This window comes from Alligator sinensis, unplaced genomic scaffold (assembly GCF_000455745.1).
Source record: "Alligator sinensis unplaced genomic scaffold, ASM45574v1 scaffold543_1, whole genome shotgun sequence".
NCBI classification, from domain to species: domain Eukaryota; kingdom Metazoa; phylum Chordata; order Crocodylia; family Alligatoridae; genus Alligator; species Alligator sinensis.
Genome location: NW_005842055.1, coordinates 1,610,273 through 1,632,445, shown reverse-complemented (window position 1 = coordinate 1,632,445; position 22,173 = coordinate 1,610,273). Strand labels below are relative to the sequence as shown.

At 42.2% G+C, this 22,173-nt stretch overlaps 1 protein-coding gene across 1 annotated transcript in view; it reads left to right on the top strand.

Annotated features, from left to right (window-relative positions):
- PRKG1 (protein kinase cGMP-dependent 1) overlaps nt 1-22,173 on the top strand; it is a 1,043,514-nt gene that overhangs the window by 628,982 nt on the left and 392,359 nt on the right. Inside the window, exon 4 of the mRNA XM_025203354.1 lies at nt 13,153-13,258. Coding sequence (XP_025059139.1) covers nt 13,153-13,258 — 106 coding nt within the window. The remainder of the gene's footprint in view (nt 1-13,152; nt 13,259-22,173) is intronic.

Genomic DNA, 22,173 nt, shown 5'->3' with positions numbered 1-22,173 from the left:
ATGAGTGTTCATTCTCCTGTGAGAAACTCTCCCAGGGGTAATTTCTACCAGGTTGGAGTTGAGTTATTTTTCTCCCAGAACTGACATTTTTGGTCTGAGAAAGCAGCATGAATCTACACTTTTGGTTTTTACTGGGAGAACAGTGAACAAGGGCAGCAAACAGGGCAAGCAGATTGCAAACAGTTTTCTGGGAGCAAGAGAAGGAAGGGGAAAGGGAAGGGAAGTCAGGCACCAGGCACCAGATCCTGCCCAGGGAAGGTAAATGAGATCCAGTGCTGCCTGTGCCTTTGGCTTGCTGAGTGTTTGGTGGGTTATGTGTGTTTGGAGCATGTGCTCTGAGATGCTGGGAGTGTTGCTAGCAGAGTGTTGCTGCCTGTGCTTGGCTAACAAGGGAGCAGAGCCAGTTCAGGCTCAGCAGGTTATAGAAGGAGACTCCTCAAGCAACCAGGGAGCCATTGAATAGCAGCAGCAAACAGTTTGCCAGTCAGATTGTAGGTCAATTCTCACCCTCTCCCCCCACACCTTTGAGGGGTGAGTCTTTCAGCTTGATGTGACAAAGCAGGAAAAAGGAACCCTTTGTGGCCAAGGAACAGTAAACATCTGAGCTTCCAGGTGAGTTTATTAGGGAAGGTGTGCTTGGAAGAACAGTAAGATAAAAGAGGCAGATTAAGAGACCCAGGAAAATGGCTGGAGGTCAGAGCAATGGCAAAGCCACTGCTTGTACCTGTGAGGTTTTTGACCAGGCAGAAGTATTCACCATTGAGGCTTCCACCCAGGACCAGGTTTGGTGCTGTGGGGACTGTGGCTTGCAGGTTTCTTCTGGTGACAGTCAGCTGGGAAAGTGCCTGCAGTGTGAGCGGTGCCTCCTGGTGGTGTCTCTCAGGAAGCAGGCAGGAAAGCTACAGGAGGAAGTGGCTCTGAAACACCTTCACCATGAAAAGTTCATTGATTCAATGCTGGAGGAGATCTTCAGTATAGTGGAGGAAGAACTGCCAGAAGTAGCACTAGAAAAGGGAGGGGACCTGGACTCCTGGGAAGGTAGAAGCTGGAAACTTGTAACCTCTGACCTTAAGCAGAAATCTTCATCTCCACCTGTAGCAGTTCATCTGGAGAATAGATATGGAGCCCTAGCACCAGGGGGTTAGGCATGCCAGGCCTCCCCACAGTGGGAAAGATCAAGACTACCACTACCAAGCATAAGCAATAGGTGATGGTGGTTGGAGGCCCCCTTCTTTGGAGGATAGAAGGATCCATTTGCTGACTTGACTGCTTGTCTCAGGAAATCTGCTGCTTGCCCAGAGCCCAGATCATGGAGGGATTGCTGAAGCTCATCCAGCCCTCTGACTACTACTCCATGCTGCTCATCCATGTGGGTACCAGTGATACTGCCAAGGGAGACCTTGAGCAGATCAAAAGCAATTACTGCGCTCTGGGTGCAAGGGTGAAGGGGATGGGGGTTCAGGTAGCATTCTCTTCAATCCTTCTGGTCAAGGGAAAGGAGAGGTGCATCCTTCAGATCAATGCATGGCTGCACAGGTGGTGTCAGCAGCAGGGCTTTGGCTTCTTTGACCATGGGATGATGTTTCAAGAAGAAGGACTGTTGAGAAGAGATGGGATCCACTTGGCAAAGAGAAGGAAGAGCATCTTTGCAGACACTCACTCTAACCTAGTGAGGAGGGCTTTAAACTAGGTTTGCTAGGGGATAGAGACTAAAGCCCTGAGGTAAGTGGGGAAGTGTGTGACCTGGAAGAAGAACAAGCAGATAGGGGCAACTGGGGAGGTGTTCTCATTCTTTCTGAGAAATCAGGGCAATATTAGTTACCTAAGGTGCCTGTACACGAATGCTCAGAGCCTGGGAAAAAAGCAGAAAGAACTGTAAGTCCTTGCACAGTCACGGAACTATGACATGACTGGAATAACAGACTTGGTGGGATAGCTTTCATGGCTGGAGCACTGTCATTTATGGGTAGAAACTGTTCAGGAAGGACAAGTAGGGGAGAAGAGGAAGAGGAGTTGTATTTCATGTAAAAGAGCCATATGGTTGCTCAGAGTTCCAGTATGAAACTGGCCAGCTGAAAGTCTCTGAGTCAAGGTCAGAGGAGAGAGCAACAAGGTTGATGTCATGGTGGGGGTCTGCTATAAAACACCAGACCAGGAGAAATTGGTGGGGGAGGTATTCTTCAAACAGCTTGTGAAAGTTTCCTGATCACAAGCCCTGGTTCTCATGAGTGACTTCAATTACTATGACATCTACTGGGAGGACAATACAGCAGTGCACAGGCAATCAAAGTTTTTAAAGAGTGTTGGAGACAATTTCCTGGTGCAAGTGCTGGAGCAGCCAACTAGGAGCCATGTTCTTCTTGACCTGCTGCTCTCAAACAGGGAAAAATTGGTGGGGAATGTACTAGTACATGGCAACTTGGGCAGCGGTGGCCATGAAATGATTGAGTTAAGGACCCTGAGAAAAGGAAGGATGGAGAGCAGCAGAGTAAAGACCATGGACTTCAAAAAAGCAGACTTAAACTCACTCAGGGAGCTCATGGGCAGGATCTCTTGGGAAACCAGTCTGAGGGGGAGAGAAGTCCAGGACAGCTGGCTGTACTTTAAAGAAGCCTTACGACAGTACAGGACCAAACCATCCTGATGTGCAGGAAGACTAGCAAGTATGGCAGAAGACCAGTATTCCAGCTGCAGCCTCACCAATGCTGAGTAGAGCAGGAGGATGACATCCTTAGTTTTGCTTGTGATGCATCAGTTGATGCATGCCAGATTGTTGTTCACTTTGTCGGCTAGAGCATCGCACTGGTGTTCATTTCATAGTTGATCATGACCCCCAAGTCTCTTTTGGTTGTGGTGCTGGCTAGTACAGCAACCTGTGCTTGAGGATCGGCTAACAATTCAGGCTGACTTGGACAGGCTCGCAAGGTGAGCAGATCAAAACCTGATGACATTCAACATGGAGAAATGCAAAAAAGCCACATCATACTTATAGGCTTGGCAGTGCTACGATCACTAGCACCATGACCGAAAGAGACTTGGGGGTCATAATTGACCACAAGATGAACACGAGCCACCAATGTGATGTCGCAGCCAGCAAAGCAAATAAAACTCTGGCTTGCATCTACCAATGCATCTCAAGCAAGACCCAAGAAGTCATCCTCCTGCTTTACTCGGCCTTGGTGAGACTGCAGCTGGAGTACTGCATCCAATTCTGGGCTCCACACTTTAGAAAGGATGTGGAGAAGCATGAGAGAGTCCAGAGGAGAGCAACACACATGATTAGAGGTCAAGAGAACAGGCTGTATGAGGAGAGGCTGAGTGGCATGGAACTCTTCAGCCTGGAGAAGCGAAGGCTCAGGGGTGACTTGGTGGCAGCCTATAAATATATAAGGGGTGTTCATCAGGAGCTGGGAGAATGTCTGTTCACCAAGGCACCCGAAGGGAAGACAAGGCCTAATGGTCACAGACTGCTGAAAGACTGTTTTAGACTGGACATAAGGAAAAACTTCTTTACCATCAAAGTCTACAGAGTCTGGAATAAATTCCCCCACTCCCCCCAACCAGAAGTGGAGAAAACACCTAGATTTCATAGACATTAGGGCTGGAATGGAATTCACAAAATCATCTGGTCCAGGCTCCTGCCCACCTACTCTGGATATCTTTAAGAAACACTTGGATGCTTATCTTGCTGCGGTGATCTTGGGCAGGGGGCTGGACCTGATGTTCTCATGAGGTCCCTTCCAGTCCTAATCTCTATGAATCTGTGCATATGCCCTGGTAGCGGTGTAACTAGGGTTGGTGAATGGGGCAGTAGCCCTGGGACATTGAAATGGAAACATCTTGGGAGCTAGCACAACAGTAGGCACATCTACATGTACTATTACCTTGAAGTAGGGTTACTGTGAAGTAAAAATATCATATGTGCTCCCCCTTGGGAGCAGATTTGTTCCCACCCTGCTCTGCCTCACTGCAGCAGCCAGGGGGAGTTCCAGGCTCCCCTAGGTCCTAACCCAGGGGCTGGCAGGGAGCTTGGGGCCCTATAGACATTGGGAGGAGTCCTGATGTGCACAGTGGGAGAGCTGCTGCTGCAGAGCTCTCTCATCCTGTGCACATGGAGGCAAGCCCTGTGCCCAGTGGGGCTTCCCCGCACAGCCCGGGGCTGGCTACAACTTGTCCCATTCTGGGGCAGATCTTAGTCATATCTGAGCTGGGTAGGGAATTCTCCCCATGCAAGGAGCTCCTGGCCCCAACTCTCCAATTAGAGCAGGGGCTGGGACCTTGCTCCCTTCTCCCAGGAGCTGCCTGCTGCTGGGGCAGGTTCCAAGAGTGGAGCCCAGCTGGGACAATGTCCCTCTACTCTTGCAGCAGGCAGCTCCCAGATGCAACTCCACAGTTGTGGTCAGGGCTAAGAGATTGCTCCCTGGCCCTGGGAGCTGCCTGCTGCTGGGGTAGGATCCAAGTGCAGAGCCCAGCCATGACAATGTCCCCCTGCCCCAGCAGCAGGCAGCTCCCTGCCCTGGCTCTACATGGGGGAACATGGCCTACATGGGGGGTGGGGCGGGCATTGCTGGGGGTCATTGCTCCCTGCCCAAAGGAGCTGCCTGCTGCCGGGGTGGGCTCCATGCACAGAGCCTGGCTGGGACAGTGTCCCCCCATGTGGAGCTGAGGCTGAGAGCTGCCTGCTGCTGGGGCAGGAGGACATAGTCTCTGCTGGCCTCCAGTTTTAGAGCCTGCCCCACCAGCAGACAGCTCCCAGGGACGGGGATGGACAAGTAATTTCAAAGCTCCAGCCTGGCCATTTTCACCACTTTTGGTAAAACATAGGCAATTAAAAAAACAAAAATGAAAAAACCACCACAACAGGGGCCTACCACATCCCATTTACAGAAGGATTGAAGTAGCAAAACATGTAATAATCATGCACTGAATTTTATTTCACTGAGTTGAGCTTATAGCCTTTCTTGTTTTTTCTAGTTGTAATGGTGCCTTTGCCTTTCTTTTAGTTAGATAGAAGTAACTCCATATGTTCCTTTTTGAAAAAGCCTGTTAATTCTGTCCCATGAGTAAAGCTAAAATGTCACTATAAATCCTACTGTTATAATGTTTTCAACATCTTTCTCCAAAAGCTTTAAATCACTACCTCCAAATACTTAAACCTCCTTCCTTTCTCTTGTCAAGGGTCCTAAATCTATCAAGGACTGTTATTGTGACTTGATTGTTCATTATCGTATCCTTTTTTTCTCCCATCCAATTGACTAAAAATTGGTCCCCAAGCAAGATACCCAGACTGCTTATCTTCCACCAGTGCAGTCAATCTACTTCTTCTTGAGGCCACATGCATACAAGAAGAAAAGTTGGGAAAGCAAGTGGCTGTTGGCTTGAGGGTAGAGCATTGACAGGTAGACTTTGTATTGTCAGTCACTTGGCTAGCCCACAAGCATTATATTAAAAACTAGGAGCGACAGGAGGAAACCCATAAGCAGCTTACCTGTTTCAAATATGGCAGAATGTGAAGCATTTTCAAATAAAATATATAAAGATATTTTCTTAGATTATTTTTAGTAGGGCATGAGCTTCTTCAAAGCTAGAGTTGTGTCATCTCCCCCCCACCAAAAGAAATCTCTGTTGATGAGCATAAATATTATTTTAGAATAGTGCAAAATGAAAATTCACAGATTATTAGGCCTGTACAAAGCAGCAAGTATTCGCTTTGGATTCAGATGATTCAGAGGGACAGTGATTCAATTTGGTGATTTGAATCACTGTCCTGATTCGATTCGGCCAATTTGAATTCAGAGATTTGGCACTGATTTGGAGATTCAGCCGTAGACTATAATGGGGAATCACTAAAATACCTATAACTTTGTCATTCTTTTGAAAATTCAGATGAAAACAGCAGGAAGGGTAGCCCCTTCTGAGGGCATGAAGCCTGCCAAGTTTCAAGGAGATAGGTGCAGGGGTTTCTGTGAAAGTGCACCTCAACCTGTTGAAAGCAAAACTCATATCATTTGTGTGTGTTAAGGCAGAGCGGGATGAATGCAGCAGGGCTGCAGCTCACAGTCACTGACCAGCTACATATAGAGATGTCAATATCAGAGAAGTCTTTCCCTCCCCCTCAGCCTTTTCCATATATGGAAGATCAGTGCACCCCCCTCCCTCTTCTCAGTTTCTGTTTGCTACAAGCCTTCCAAACCTCTCTGAATCGATTTGGAGGGTTCCAATTTGATTTGGTCCTTTTAATGGGTCTCCAAATTCAGCTTGGATTCAGAGATTTGGCCACTGAATCAGGCCAAATCTCTGAATCAATTCGGCCACCGAAGCTTTGCACAGCCCTACAGATTAACATCTTTCTTTTTTGTTACCAGTCCAAAAAGGTGCTAAGGTTGTAGGTAAAGTTGATCAATGATTAACCTTTATGCATATTACATATAAAGGAGATTACACATATAAAATGTTAAGAATTGAAAAGTATAAATGCATATTATATATAATATCTATAAGTACATAAGATGCATAAAGAATATATAAGTTCTATGCATGTGTCATTGCTTTACCTTTAACAGAATATTTTCTGTTATTAAATATTAATATAATCTCAAATTACAATTATATATGCGTGGCTGGGTGCATCTACACATAAATGAATGTGATGTGCTAAAGCCCAGCATCTGCACTTGCACCTGGGATTGTAGCACATTGAACTGAGGCAGAGCAGTCCCAGAGTGGCATGGAGCATGCGGGGCACGGGGTCGGCCCTGGGCTCCAGGGGGTGGCGTTGGGTGACAGAGGGGCTGACTGGGGCACAAGGGTGCTAAAGCTTGGGGCTACGTGGCAGGCAGTCCCGGCACTTCAGCACCCTTTTGCCCCAGCCAGCCCCTGTCACTGGCCAGATGTGTATTTTGGTGGAATTAATTAATTTACTGTGCCATAATACTAGTTCACATGTTTACTGTGACACTTTATTGCAGAGCTAATTAATCAACTCCACAGTAAAGCACATGCGTAGATGAACCCTATGTGTATTTATATATCTGTATATATGTATGCATACGTATATATTAGTGTGTGCATAGACATCTATATGTGTATACATATGCTCTCCATTATACTCCTCCATTATACATCTTAGAGCTCACACATTCAAATAATGAAAATCTGTTAAAAAGTTACCTTACAGATATTTGACAAATAATTTTAACTCTGATAGGTAACAAATACATACAATTTTTTCAAAGTATGTATCGCTGAATTATAGTTATCTACACATAACACATAAATGTATGTCATTCAGTACACAAAAGCACCTTTTGTATTAAGTGTATATTTGTAAGTAGTTTATAAAGGTTATGTAACAGGGGGCCTTCCCAGGGCCGGTTCAATGTTGGGCCACCCACCTGTCTCTGGGTTAACCACCTGCCTCTCTTTCCATCCATGTCTTGATGATACATGATTATAATGTTAATCAGGCAAGAGGTTGCCCATTCTGAGGCTGCCCAATATTAAGGGGACTATCCATAGCTCCATTTCACACCTCCACTGTGGCCCAAGCCTCACAGATAGCATCTTAGGCAGCTAAACTTAGCCGTACCCTTCATCCATTAGCTGTGGTCCCCTCCCTGGGACCTCCAGCTCCCCCTTAGGCCCTGGTCCCATCTCAGGCCAGTCAGGATCCTGAGCCTCTTTGGTCTGTGGGCATACCGTGCGTTAGGCCCCTGGCCCTTTTGACCCCGCTTTGGGTCCTGGCCTCAATATGGACCAGTTGAGTACCACGGGTCAGGTCTAAGCTGCTTGCCTGCTTTTCACCCTCACAAATATGCTGCAAACTGAGCTGCAGGCCTTTCTAAGCTCTCACAGGCCTGGGTATTACCCAGCTAGGACTGTGCAGGGGCTGGAGGGTATTAGGCGCCCCCAACCTGCCTTTTGCCATTGAGGTAACTGGCCTGGCATTTTATGGGGCTGCCACAGCACCGGCAGTCCCACTGGGCCTCCTTTCCCTGGCAGGGAAAACCTGTGAACTAGCAGTTTTAGGTCATGCCCAGGATCTGGAGCCCTAGCCCATGGATCTCCAAGCTATTCCTGAGCCTCAGCTCCATCGCCTGATGTCTCTCTTATGGCTGCTAGCAGCAAACTGTTGCTATTTATAGCCTGGTCTGTAAAATGGCCACCGCAATCAAGAACCTGGCTGCTATCAGTTCCAGCCCCTAAAGTGGCAGGCACCGACAATGCCCTGCTATAGGCACTAGACATTATATGTTTTACCAGTGATTCTAAACACATCAGTTAAGGTGTGATGAATTAGCCATTTGAAGGCATTTTTTTGTCCTACATAAACTATTTAGGAATGTATAATTAGTGATACAACGGTAAATTTAAAAGGTTATTTTCATTTAATTTAATTTATATATATAAATAAAACAGTGTGGAGGGAAATTTCCAAGGTTTGGAGGACACTGACAACTGACTCCCATTGAAGATATTATGTTTGTAAGGAATTTAGAATGCTTAGCATCTCCCATTATGTGTTCAGTACCTTAAAATATGAGACTCTTCATTTGTAATTGAACAGATGTGCTTGTGACTCAATGGAGAATTCCTTGAGTACCTCCCACAAATTTTGATTAAATAAATTGGCATGATTAAGATTTTTTTCTACTTATTTTAAGTAATTTATGTAATACTTTTACAGTAGAAGAGTAGTTTGAGATGCACTAGATTACTTTTAGGGAGAATTATTTATGTTTTCAGGACAAAAGGAACAAATGTGGCTGTATCAGGTTCTATATAGCAATGACATACCCCTCAAATATATTTTGTGACTGAAGCAAAATAGGATATAATATTTCAGTAAGCTCCTGTGGATCAAGGAAGAATGAATGACTGCTTATAGCTTATGCATTTTTTTTGTACTGGAGTGTACTTAGGAGATACCTGGTATCTTTATAGACACACATAAATCTATTGTAGCAAGCAAAATATACTCTAAATCTAGGTATTTTCTACAAACACATATAAACTATCAATGACATTTAAATCTGTAATTGCTGTCAGTTACAGATTTAAGTCATAATAGTGACTTAAATACCATAAGCACCTATGGCCCTATGATTTTTGTCAAGAAGGTATGCCCTGTGTCAAGATGCAACACAGGATATTTTTTGGCAAACATCTTGGCAAACATTCGTAGGGTTATTCATGTGCACTATTATGACTTATACTCTGATATGTAATAACAGTATCTGGCCATCAGATGTGCAGCTGAATCCACTTGCTATTACCTGCTATGGTCTGGCCATGGTCACTGAACATTAACACATTCTAAATGCCTATTAACTCTGAATGACACCAGTACCAGATTTTTTTTAGTATCTATATTTTCAGTGCGTCATTTATAGTAGATGATGAATCCATTCAGTCAGATATATTTGAATACAGACTTTTTGTCTAAAGTGGGGAGATGGTACAGTTTTTATCAAGTGTTGTTTTGGCTATGTTTGTAGCAAAGAACATCTGTTCCTACTCTCTGCTTAGATTGTCTACAGGAAGAGTAACAAGGTTGGGCTAGTGTCTGAACTCCTAATAAGGGAATCGGAATGAAGTATAGAAAACTGTAAGAAAAGAAGGGTGGGATATCTTTCAGAATATTGAGCTCTGCCATCCTGACATAAATCTCAATTTTATCTGAATCTGGGAAATGTTCAGGTTATTTTCTTCAGTTATAGTATTTGATGGACACACATCTCCTTCATACCTCAATGGTAAGACCATGGAGGAAGAGAACTTTTTGTTATCAAAATCCTTAATATTCTATTTGTCAAAAAGAGTACATTCTTGTCTATAGGTACTGATATCCAAGAAATCAAATGGTCAATATAGTTCTAATTTGAGAAATGGGAAACAAGTTAGTGGTTGATTAGAGTTGAATTCATAATGTTTATTAAAATACTGTTTCTTGTAACCTAACATTGAACAGATGGATTTTAAAAAGTCATTTTACTTCAATATTTTCATTGCTGTCTTCAGAGCGTTCTCAACTTGATCTCCAATTTAGCAATCATGCCAATCTGAGAATTGTGTTTTCAAACAAAAACTTTATAAAAGAATGAAACAATCAGGACTCATAGTAGAGATGATATCTTTATTAGACCAACAAGATTTTTGCAAAAAAAAATTCTTTAATTGCAAGCTTTCAGGCACAAACACCCTACATGAGGCATTGGATAAAAGATTGTAAAAGTTCTCCTGGATAGAAATGAAAGTTCATATTTCACAGAGGAGTCAATAGATGGAAAACTCCTCTGGGCAGGCAGGTACCAGCTATGAACTGACTGCCCTAAGGAGTTTTCCATCTATTGACTCCTCTGTGAAATATGAACTTTCATTTCTATCCAGGAGAACTTTTACAATCTTTTATCCAATGCCTCATGTAGGGTGTTTGTGCCTGAAAGCTTGCAATTAAAGAATTTTTTTGCAAAAATCTTGTTGGTCTAATAACAGATATCATCTCTACTACAAATCCTGATTTCTTTTTCCTTTAGGCCAATATGGCTACAGCCTGGATACCTTATAAAAGAATGTTCATTTTATGACCTGTTACTGAAAAAAAAAATGTTTTTTGAAGAATACTACTTCATAGTATCAGAACATTTTATCAGTACAGTAAGCTACTTCATAGTATCAGAACATTTTTTTCCTTTAACATGTATTAGAACTGTACTTAAAATACCTTTATTTACTTCAAAAAAATCTTAGTTTGATAAGAAGATAGATATATTATGATAGAACACATGGAAAATTAAATGCAAGACTCAAAGCACTTTTTAGTCCAACCTTAAAATTCATGAAATCACACTCCATCCATTAATTTCATATTCACTCCATCACTTTCCAAGTTATTACTATTTTGCTATTCGTCACCAGACCAGTAGCCATATATACATTCAAGGCACTGCAAATGTCAGCATGAAGGATAAATGACAATCATGCAATATGCAGAATACAAATAATTTTATAATTGCCAAACTAGCTGAGATCATTTAATTTTTTGAGCGGACTAGAATTCAGAGAGAGTATCCTATATTTATTTCTGCTCATGCTAGCTTGCCAGGATTTCACTGGTTGTAGAAATTGAAAAAAAAATGCTAAAATCATCAACAATAAGTAGAAGAACAAGGAGGCCCTTTCTAAGATTTTTCCTGATGATCTGCTAAACAACACTCACCTCCTTCTTTAAAATATGAATAACTTTCATCAAAAAGCAGCAAATTGATTTGGAAAAACAGGACACCCAGGCAGCAGATGTCCAATTCACATAAAGTGCATCCTTTTATTCAGCCTTATAAATCAGAAGCATATTATCATAAAACACTAGATCATTGATTCAGATTCCTTGAACTACAAAAGATAAATATTAAAAGAACCCCGTCAATGTTTGTCTTACTTTCTACGCCAGGGCGGGCAAAGTCTGGCCTGCGGGCCAGATCCGGCCAAGAGTAGACACCATTTCCCATGTGGCTGGGGGCAATTTCCATGGGGACCCCAGTAGCAGCCATATTATGATGGCGCGGGCCCAGGATTTCCATGGAGACTGGCCCCAGCAGTGCTGGCAAGGAGTGCAGCAGGGCACGGAGCTGCTCTGGGGCCAGGCTGGGATCTTGCAATGGTGATAGTGTGGTCCAGAGTCAGGGCAGAGCCATGATCTGCAGCCTGCGTGCTCCGGGCAGAGGCGTGCAGACAGCAGATCAAGGCTCTGCCTCAGCTCCTTATAACAGTGGCAGCACAGTCTGGAGCTGGGACAAAGCCACAATTAAAAAATTCTTATATCCAGTCATCTGACTATCTGGCTGCAGTGATATTTTTTGTTCTAATGAACATTTCTGAGGTTAGAGTTCATTTCTCAAAAATAATTGTTGAAAAAATAATATTTTCCATTAAACTTTTTTTACAGCAAAGATTTTTTTTCAAACTTTAGTTTTAATAGAGGAATTGTCTCATGGCTAGTCATCTTCTATTTGCAGCTGTCTGGATCTTCTCCTGTGAGATAGCTTTATGACTGCAGGAAATAGCTGTGGCAATAAAACTGTTTCCCTACCTAGATAAGTGTTTAAATCAAATTTTCAGCAACTGGCAGCTGAAAATAAGGAGGAAAATCAGTGGCATAAAACCATTCAGCTGTGGCCCACATTTCTGGGCTGGAAATCTGTGTTGGTGGTATGTCTTTGTAATCCATAAGTTTAACATAAAGTAAAAACGAAAAAAATTCAAAACATTCTTGTTAAAGAAGGGCTTGCCTCTAAAATGGGCACAATACTGTAAAGGAGCTAGTAGTATTGGGTTCCTAAAATTACTTTAAGGCCAGGGGGATTTTTTTTATTTACTTTAGCAGGAGTGGGATCAAACTCTGATGAACTTTGCTGCCTGAAATCAAGGATACTCCTCAAAAATTTCTCCAAAAAGGTCATGTCACACAAAAAGGTCACATTACACTTTTACTGGTATAAGTGATTGGAAATCAAGTTTTACCTGTAACCTGTAACAGAACATAAGTTCAGCACATGTAGGCTGGTTTAAAAATAGTGGAACACAGTCTTAAGATTTACACCAAAGAGCGAATGTTCATTTTGTTTGCTACATATCTTAACTATGCTGCTTACAGAAAACCATGTAACTTGGATCAATTCTACCTCAGGCATATTGAATGTCTGTGCCAAAGTTATGCAGCATCATCAAATGTGCATATTAAAAGGCTTATTGCAGGTAACTATTAATAAAGACCCTCCTTTCTTTTCTTTTCCTCCATACTATAATAATTTTTGGTTGGCATTTGCTCACTTTCTGATGACACAATTTGTGCTCAGGCATTACCCCTACCTTGCCTCTTATCCCTCCCTCTCCCCCCACCTCCCCACATACATGGACATGAAAACTATGATAAAATTTTGGGGTAAAATTTGATCTATATTTTGTATCCTAATGGTGCATAGTCAGTCCATTGTCCAATATATTTGTTTTATGTTAATATTTTCAAGTGTGTAAAAAGCTAGTCATTTTCATGCGCTCTCACAAACAATTAATTTTCTCTGCACTTCACAAAAGTTTCTTCAAATCTGAAATTTGCTAATTAAATTTTTCCCTTGTCTTGTTTTTTTTTTCCAGCTCTCGTAAATGTGAAACTTTGGGCTATTGATCGGCAATGTTTTCAAACAATTATGATGAGGACAGGCCTCATCAAGCATACTGAGTATATGGAATTTTTAAAAAGGTATGATACTTGTTTACTTATTGAAGACTACATTAAAACTGTTGCCCTTGCTTCTGGCTTTTTGTGAGTGCAGCATATTGATTGCCTCTTCTTCTCATCTCTTTTAATTTGCTGTTTAACTATCTCTAGGCCATATCAACCATCAGAAAGGAGGATAACTGCAGATAGTAGTCTCAGTTCTATTTATTTTTGTTCTTATTGTGAATTGTTAATTTGAATGGGGACACATCTTAAGTGCATCAAAACATAGTCTGCATAAAAAAGAAGGTTATATGAGTCATTCAAAGCTATCCCATTAAAGAAAATAGATATAAAATAAATGAATGATAACTTCCGAAGAAAAAAGCTGCTTTATAAACTGTTTTGGAAATCATTCCATTTGAAATGCATTTCTATACCTTTTTCAAAAAGAGGCAAAATGCAGTTTCAAGTGAAACAAATGTTTTTAGCTGTAAGCTTCTACAATTTATGGGTCAGATGACTAACAAGATGAATAAAGAAATGTCTTTTATCCTTTATATCTGAATTTAATATCTCAAGTTTGATTCAGTTCCTGTTACCATTTCAAAACATCATAAATCATCCTTACTGAAGTAATGCATAATGCCGAAATAACTATTTCCTAGAAGTAAAGAATAAAGTTAGCTTTATGTTAGTAAAATAGCGTAAGTAAAATAAGAGTGTTAAAGCTAAACCTCTAGTCCTTATTTAGAAAAAAAATACCACTAAAATCAGTGTAGAGTTACAGGTAACAACATCACTGCTGACTGCTTTTTTGCATGTGATTCTTGGACAACAACGTTCTCTATTAATCTTCTGTCCTACTGAACTATTTACATTCCAGTCCTGGGCCCCCTCACTGCCTGTCGTGTATTCTGAGCTGGTGAAAGAGTGGTAAGAAAGCCAGTGAGTGTGACTGAACTACGAAATATAAGCAGGCTTTAGAATCACATGTTTTCTCTTTTACATAAAGTTTTGGCTGAACAGAGATTGTAAGATTTGGCCTTTACAAAAAATAAATGTATGAGATACCATAGATTTCATATGCAATCTATGATATCATGTATTTCTTTGTTATTCCTTTTACATTTTACATCACTCTTAGTAGGAAAAAAACCTATTTTAGAATTTGTATAATAAGTAAAATTATTTGCAAAGTATTTTCCAAAACCCTACTTTTATGTCTGTTCTAATAGTCCCTTTAATAAAATGCACTATACTGATATACAGAAGTGTTGCAAATTACATGGACAAAACAAATGCACAAACAAAGGTATTTCCCATGAATAATTAGTTTATTATTTTAATAATATATTATTTTCAGCCATATTATTTGAAGCCTGTGAGATTTAGATCTTATTCTACGATGAGTTACAAAATGACAGATACAATATCTGTCAAGAAGTGCACCTCTTGATACTATAAAATAGCAGGGCTTGCCAATATTGAAGTCATTACCATTTTCCCATATATAATTTCATAAGGTTAATTTATATAGTGCCAGATATTTTTTTTATGTATTTAAAAAAAAAAAAGATTATAAAAATAGGTACAATTGTACAATACTTTAACCTGTTTTCCCCTCCCAGTAACATTCTACCTAGGGGTGAGCTTAATTGATTCTGGAAAATTCAAATGAAAACTGGAAGAAAAAGGTATCTTGCAGGGAAATAAAATACCATGTGACCATGTGGTAAGAGACCATATCATAATACATAAAAACATAGAGGTTCATTTAAGGCAATTCTAATATACTAGCATTTCTATCTTAATTCTGGCATTTCTCATGTTGTTCTGTAATATTATAAAGTACTAGTGAAGAATGATGGATGAACGGCGACTTTCTTGATGGTGTTGTGCATCTAATTGTCTTCTCACAGCAGCATTTTCTTGGGACTCATTTGCATAACTCTCTTGATTATGTCGTATATTTAATTGTCTTCTCACAGTGGCCGCCTCTTGCGATTCGTTTTCATGGCATTTTTGATGGCATTGTGCATCTAATTGTCTTCTCACAGTAACCTCCTCTTGGAATTCATTTGCATGGCTGTCTTGATGTCACCTCAAGTCCAATCACCTCCTTCATGTAGCTTGGTCCTCAGGGCTTAGTCTGTCTGTGTGTCTGTCTGTCTGTAATGCTCTTTAGGGGCACCAGGAGTCCGGCATGGCGGGGAGGGCAGAGGGAGGTGCCAGCTGAGGAAAAGCGGGAGCTGGGCTACTTTCTTGATGGTGTTGTGCATCTAATTGTCTTCTCACAGTAGCTGGGAGCTCAGCTCCTGCTTTTCCTCAGCTGGCACTTCCCTCTGCCCTCCCCACCACATCAGGCTCCTGGCACCCTTAAAGAGCATTACAGACAGATAGACAGATGAACTAAGTCATATATATATACCTCCCTCTGCCCTCCCCACCATATATATATATATATATATATATATATGACAGAGACCTGTAACTGAAGTGAGAATACTTAATATGACTTAAGAAAAACAGAAAATCTTTTTATTGGCGTGCACATTTTGACTTGGTTTGTTCTGTTTCTTTTACATATCACTGTACTCCTTTGGGCATGCCATATTGGTTTTGAAAAGTTATTCAGTTTATCTGAAGTGAGTTTTCATGAAAGAGTGAAGATGTATCTCCAAAGTGTGGAGATATCATAATATCATAGAGAATTAGGGTTGGCAGGGACTTCAGGAGATCATCTAGGCCAACCACTTGCTCAAAGCAGGACCAACCCCAGCTAGATCATTCCAGCAAGTGCTTTGTCAACCTGGGCCCTAAAAACCTCCAAGGACGGAGAATCCATAGCCTCTCTAGGTAACCCATTCCAGTGCTTCACCACCCTCCTAGTGATAAAGTTTTTCTTAATATCCAACCTAAACTTCTCTTGTTGCAACTTGAAACCATTCTTTTTTTTCTGTCATCTGCCACAGCTGAAAACAGTTTAGCTCCATCCTCTTTGGAACCACCCTTCAGGTAGTTAAAGTCTGCTCTAAAATCCCCCCTTAGTCTTCTCTTCTGCAGACTAAATAAACCAAGTTCCCTTAGCCTCTCCTCAGAAGTCATGTGTCCCAGCCCCCTAACCAATTTCGTTGCCCTCTGTTGAACTCTTTCTAACTTGTCCACATCCTTTCCATAATGGAGGGGAGAGGGGGCAATCTGGATACCAGTATTCCAGATGTGGTCTCACTAGTTCAGTATAGTGGGAAATAATTACTTCCCTCTATCTGCTGACCACACTTCTACTAATGTAGCCCAGTATGCTGTTAGCCTTCTTGGCAACAAGAGCACACTATTGACTCATATCCAGCTTATTGTCCACTGTTACCCCCAAGTCCTTTTCTGCAGAGGTGCTGCTTAGCCAGTTGGTCCCACGCCTGTAGCACTGCATGGGTTTGTTCTGGCCTAAGTGCAGGACTTTGCACTTATTCTTGTTGAACCTTATGAGATTTCTTTTGCCTTAATCCTCTGATTTGTCTAGGTCACTCTGGGCACATCTACACGAGTGGGCATGAACTATAATGCCACTGCTACTGCACAGTAGGGTCAGAAACAATCTGTGTGGCATCAGGACTGCATGGTACTGGCGGTTAGCAAGTGCTAAATGACTGTGGTAACAACTGCACAGTCAGGTATACATGTAAACACGCCACCTGAATCCTAGTCCTACCCTCCAGCATATCTACTACTCCCCCCAGCTTGGTGTCATCCATGAACCTGCTGAGGGTGCACTCTATGCCAACTTCCAGATCATTAATGAAGATACTGAACAAAACATGCCCCAGGACTGACCCCTAGGGCACTCCACTTGATACCAGCTGCCAACTAGACATCAAGCCATCGATCACAACCCACTCAGCCCATCAGTCCAGCCAGCTTTCTATCCATCTTACAGTCCATCCAACCCATGCTTTTGTAGCTTGCTTGTAAAAATGCTGTGGGAGACCATATCCAAAGCCTTGCTATAGTAAAGCTTTCCCCACATGCAAAGAACCGGTCATGTACGTGTTAAACCTCGACTCCACATGAGGCCCAACGACTAGGGAGCAACGAACCAATTGCCCATGGGATCACGAGCATGGCCACTCATGGGGCAAACACAAGCACACACTGCATTCAACAGCTTTATTGAAGTGGAGGCAACTTCGGGTGGATCCCCACCAAACTGAGGAGCGGCCCAGAACATCATTGCATTCATACATTTATACCTTCCAGTCCACACTCATTAGCATTAAACCATGCCCTGTCTCCTCCCCCAGCCGTTACACCCACGACCCGCCCCTGCCTTATTTCCATGGAATTGGCTTTACATTAGCCCATTACCATAAAAATTTTCACTCTGCACCTGCATGAGCTTGTCACCCCTACTACCTTCGGTCACCTGCAGTTACTCATACTTTTGCATTTTCTCTCTCGATATACCACTGGTTTCCTCCCCTGTCTGGTTTGAGTTCTATTCCACAACTAAACAAACAGTCAAATGATTAGACAAATGATTAACCATTTAAAGCCCTACATTCCACTAAGTAAACAAACATGTCATTTTGCTGATGTTACTTAGAATAAGCATTACACTTCTGCTAACCTAACATCTTAAGCCTTATGCCCAGTCAAATCTCTAACTTGGGCATAGATAAGCAATGTATCAGCTGCAAGACCAAGTGTTTCAGTGCTCAGGCTCAACAGGGGAAAAGGACAGGAAAACAGAGCGGGAAAAATCAAGGGAAAAGAGCAAGAAGAAAGCAAGGGAAAAGGGTGGGGAAAAAAGAGCGGGAAAAAGCAAGGGAAAAAGCAAGGGTTTACCATCCTAACAGTATGTTTATGTGTATATATATGTGTATGCACACACACATGCACATGGACACATAAGCAAGAGAGAGAAATCATGGGAATGAGCCATTACCATTGAAAAATATGTACGTTGTTCTGTAATGTGTGTGTGTGTGTGTGTGTGTGTATGTGTTTATATATAGAGAGAGAGAGAGAGAGAGAGAGAGAGAGAGTGTAGTTTGTGTGTGTAGCGCATTAGCTAGCTAACAACTTGTCGTGGCAAAATGGAAATCCATATGGGTTAATCATCCAAATATTTACCTTGTTTCTCCAGCAGCTTTTGTAGCCCATACTGATCTCCATGGCTAGATTCCTACTGATACCAAGCTAGCTAAGTTATTTGAGACAGCTTTTAGAAGTCCTGAAAATCAGTGAGAACTAGTGAGGTGAATCAGTTGGTATTCAAAACCAATGCACTGAGATGAACATCATCAGAACAGTACAGAAATACTTACAAGAGAGAACTGAGAGTGCATTAAGAGTTGACTGTTCCTAAGAACTCCGTATTAACCAATAGCTGTTTCATTCTCAGTTCATTTCTTATTTACTGTGTGGGTCGCCCTATCTACTAAACATCTAGCGTCATCTAACAATGATTAATTTATTTCAAGATTTTACTCTGTTCTCTAATTTTTGTACTGCATAAGTATTTCCTGTATGTCTCAATCGTTCTACTTAGCATACTACTTGTTCTTCCTTCTACAAAAGTTGCATCACTCCTCTTCTTCTTTCACTATGCCGCATGCTTCTTTACTGCCTTCATACAATTTTCTAGGTTTGGAATGTTACCATTTTTGGGAAAGTTTACTAGAAATAGACATTAAAATATCTTCCTGATCACCATACTGATGACCATGATTTAAAAAAGCATGAATTCAATTGTTAAAAAATATTGGCTCCTATGTACTTCAGTGAATTACAAAAGAAGTTGAGAGCTAGGACTTTTGGTTCTTTTTTGAAGCAGAAGCTATACACATATTAAGTTCTTAAGCTTTGAGCTTTAATAGAGCTTTTCTAGAAGATTGTCAAGATTAATTTGGATGCAGGTTTCTCAGAGCTTGTCCAGCTTTAATTTGAAGGCAAACAGTGTGAGACAGAAATTGAGAAGAGCTCTCTCACACTATTTCTGAGCTTCTTGCTCACAGCCCATTACAGTATGGTAACATTTGCATTAATTCTTGTTAGAGATGATGCTAAAAAAGCAAATATATTTATCCTTTAAAAATTACTGTTTAATTTGTTTTTTTAATAAAACTTCCTTGCTTGTACATTACATATAGCATGAGCCAAAATACATGCAGTTTTTCGTCTACATATTAATTGCTATCTCAGCCTTGACACAAGTAAAATCATTTTATTTCTTTAATATTAATGAAACCCCCAGAACATTATGTTTCTAATGCTGTTATAGCTCAGTGTTTTTCCTGAAGTAAGCTTTACATTAAATCTCCATGATGAAGATATGTTTCAGTTGTTAGGCATCCTCCTTGGGTTTCTTTTCTATAGCTTTTCTTGCTAAATGAACAGAAAAAAATTATTGTTAAGCATAAAGGGAAAGTCTCTGATAAAAAAAGAAAAAAATCAAGTATAACCTGTTCACATGAATCCAATGTTAATAATAAAGTATTGTTTCCTGGCTGCAGCGTTATCAAAATTTGCAGTTCATTGCTTTGACATTACAGTCATGAAATACATTTATCTTCATCTTAAAAAGCATAGCTCCAACTTAACAGAAAAATAGACATTTAGCTTTTTCTGATGAAGTGAAAGTATTTTATATCTACAGTTTGTCCTATCTGAAAATTATTGCAATGTGAATCCAAGAGTTCCTGTGTTCCATACCTTTAGTAATATTGCTTCTCTGGCCTAAACAGTTAGACAATCAATATTCAGATTGTTGCCAGATTGTTTCCTTTAGGAGGAGAGATAGATGCTGTGTAAGATATTATGTACCTAGTGCATTGTTTTCTTTAATACAGCAGGAAAAACTAAAGGCGGCAGTGTCCTAGTTCAGAAATCCAAATCTGCTCTTCCAATGGGTGGTTTGCCAAAAGAATCTCTCTCTCCCGGCTTCCTCCCGGGACTACCCAAGGGTTTTTTTTTTCCCATTTTCTTTTGTCTTTCATTACATGTTATGTCTTTCAGTAGAGATACATAAAACTGCAACTAAATCAGTCCCCCAGTCTCCAGGGAAATCCACTTGGCCCACATGGTTTAGCACAGGCCCTGCCATACTGTCTAGGCTTTCATGGTGGCTTCTATCATTTCAGCTACACAAAAGGGAATTTAATTACTGCTTCCATACCACCTGCATGAACGGTGTTTAGCATCCACAGCTTTAACTATATCTGTGATTGATAACAGCTATTAACACTATTCCAGTGTAACAGTATGCTTCTTAAATGATTTTTTTTAAAAAAACAATGTATTTTAAAGACTCCATTGAAAGGCTTTCTATCTGTCAGCTTCACCTTCCTAATCTGTTGTTTAATGCATGCTAAATCTGTTTATTGCATGCTAGCTTCCAAGTTGTATGTTTCAAAGAAAGAAAGAGTATGGCATTATACTGGTTTCTGTTAGACCCCAACTCTATGCGGTGCCGAGTAACTAGGGAGGCAATGGATTGATGCCATCATGCATCACCTGCACATATTGCTTGTCAACAGCTTTATTCAAAATGGAGACAGCTTTGGGCAATACTCCAACAAACTGGAGAGCTGCGCTGAACATTATTTCTTTTCCATACTTATACACCTTGGTTTACACTCATTAACATTTACCCCACCTTTGTCCCTCCTTTGTTGCATCCTTAGTCCTTCCCATTCTAAGCTTTACCTCTGTTTACTGTTTGTTTCATTAGCATGGAATTACCTATGTATTTCACTTATTCACAAGTCTTTTTGCTATGAGTGCATGTCTAAGACCCTGACCCCACTTCTTTGGCCACTTGGATGGACTTCGACTAAAGCCTGGAAGCTTCTGGAGGCTTCTTTACCAATCACCATTCACCTTTTCACATGTTTATCTTGGATTTTATTACCAGTTACGTCAGGGGCGGGCAATTATTTCGGGTGGAGGGCTTCTTACCCAGTTTTGGCAGGCTGTCAAGGGCCACATGGGTAGCGCCGCCCCTTGACAGGTGCCCCACCCCTTGACAGGTGCCCCGCCCCCTGGTCACCATCTTGGGACCAGTGTCCCAATGTCTTGGGACCAATGTCCCAAGTCCAGCACCGGTGGGGCCCAAAGCAGGGTGCAGGCTGGCAAGGGTCTGTGGAGCCAGGCTGGGCTGCACCAGCAGGGAGAGGGGGAAGCTAGCCCAGCTCCATAGAGCCCCTGCCAGCTGCGACCCTGTGCTCCTGCCACCCTGCTCTGAGCCCCACCAGCACTGGCCCTGGGACACAGGTGCGGGCCCTGTGCTCCTGCTGGTTCCTGTGCCCACTCACACCCAGTGCCTCCCAGCCCCGCAGTACAAGTGGGGGGGCAGTGCACATCCCCAACCCTCTGCTCACCAGCAGAGAAGAAGCTGATGCTGACCACAGGGAAAACTGGCCCCTCACCCGCCCCATGGCTACGTTCATTGCTGCAGGTGCTCGCAGCCCACGTGGGACTTTCTGGAGCAGGCACAGGTAGCCCCATGCAGGCTGCAAGTGGCTACAGTGCAGGGCAGCAGCCACGGTGAGAGTGAAGGGCAGCATTTCCCCATTCTCAGCACCGCTTGTAACCTGCCCTGTTGCCATCTTGGGCCCTGTGCCAGCTCTGGGATCACCTGTTGGTGGCAGCAGCTGCAGCCCCACCACTCGCTGTGCTGGGCAGTGTTGGCTGCTGCTGCCCACCCGGAGCTTGTGTGCTGGGCAGCCCAGAGGGAGCAGTGGCAAACACTGCCCAGTGTGGCAAGTGGGGGGGGGCCACAGCTGCTGTCACCACATGCAGCCCCGATGGGCAAGCCTGGAGCCAGGGTGGGGCCCAGGCTGGCAGTGGGGCTGGGTAACAAGGTGGTGCTGAGCAGTGGGGGGGGGACAGCAGCCCCTCCCTGCCCCATGCACCCCACGTTGTAGCCATTGTCAGCCTGTGTGAGGCTGCCCGGG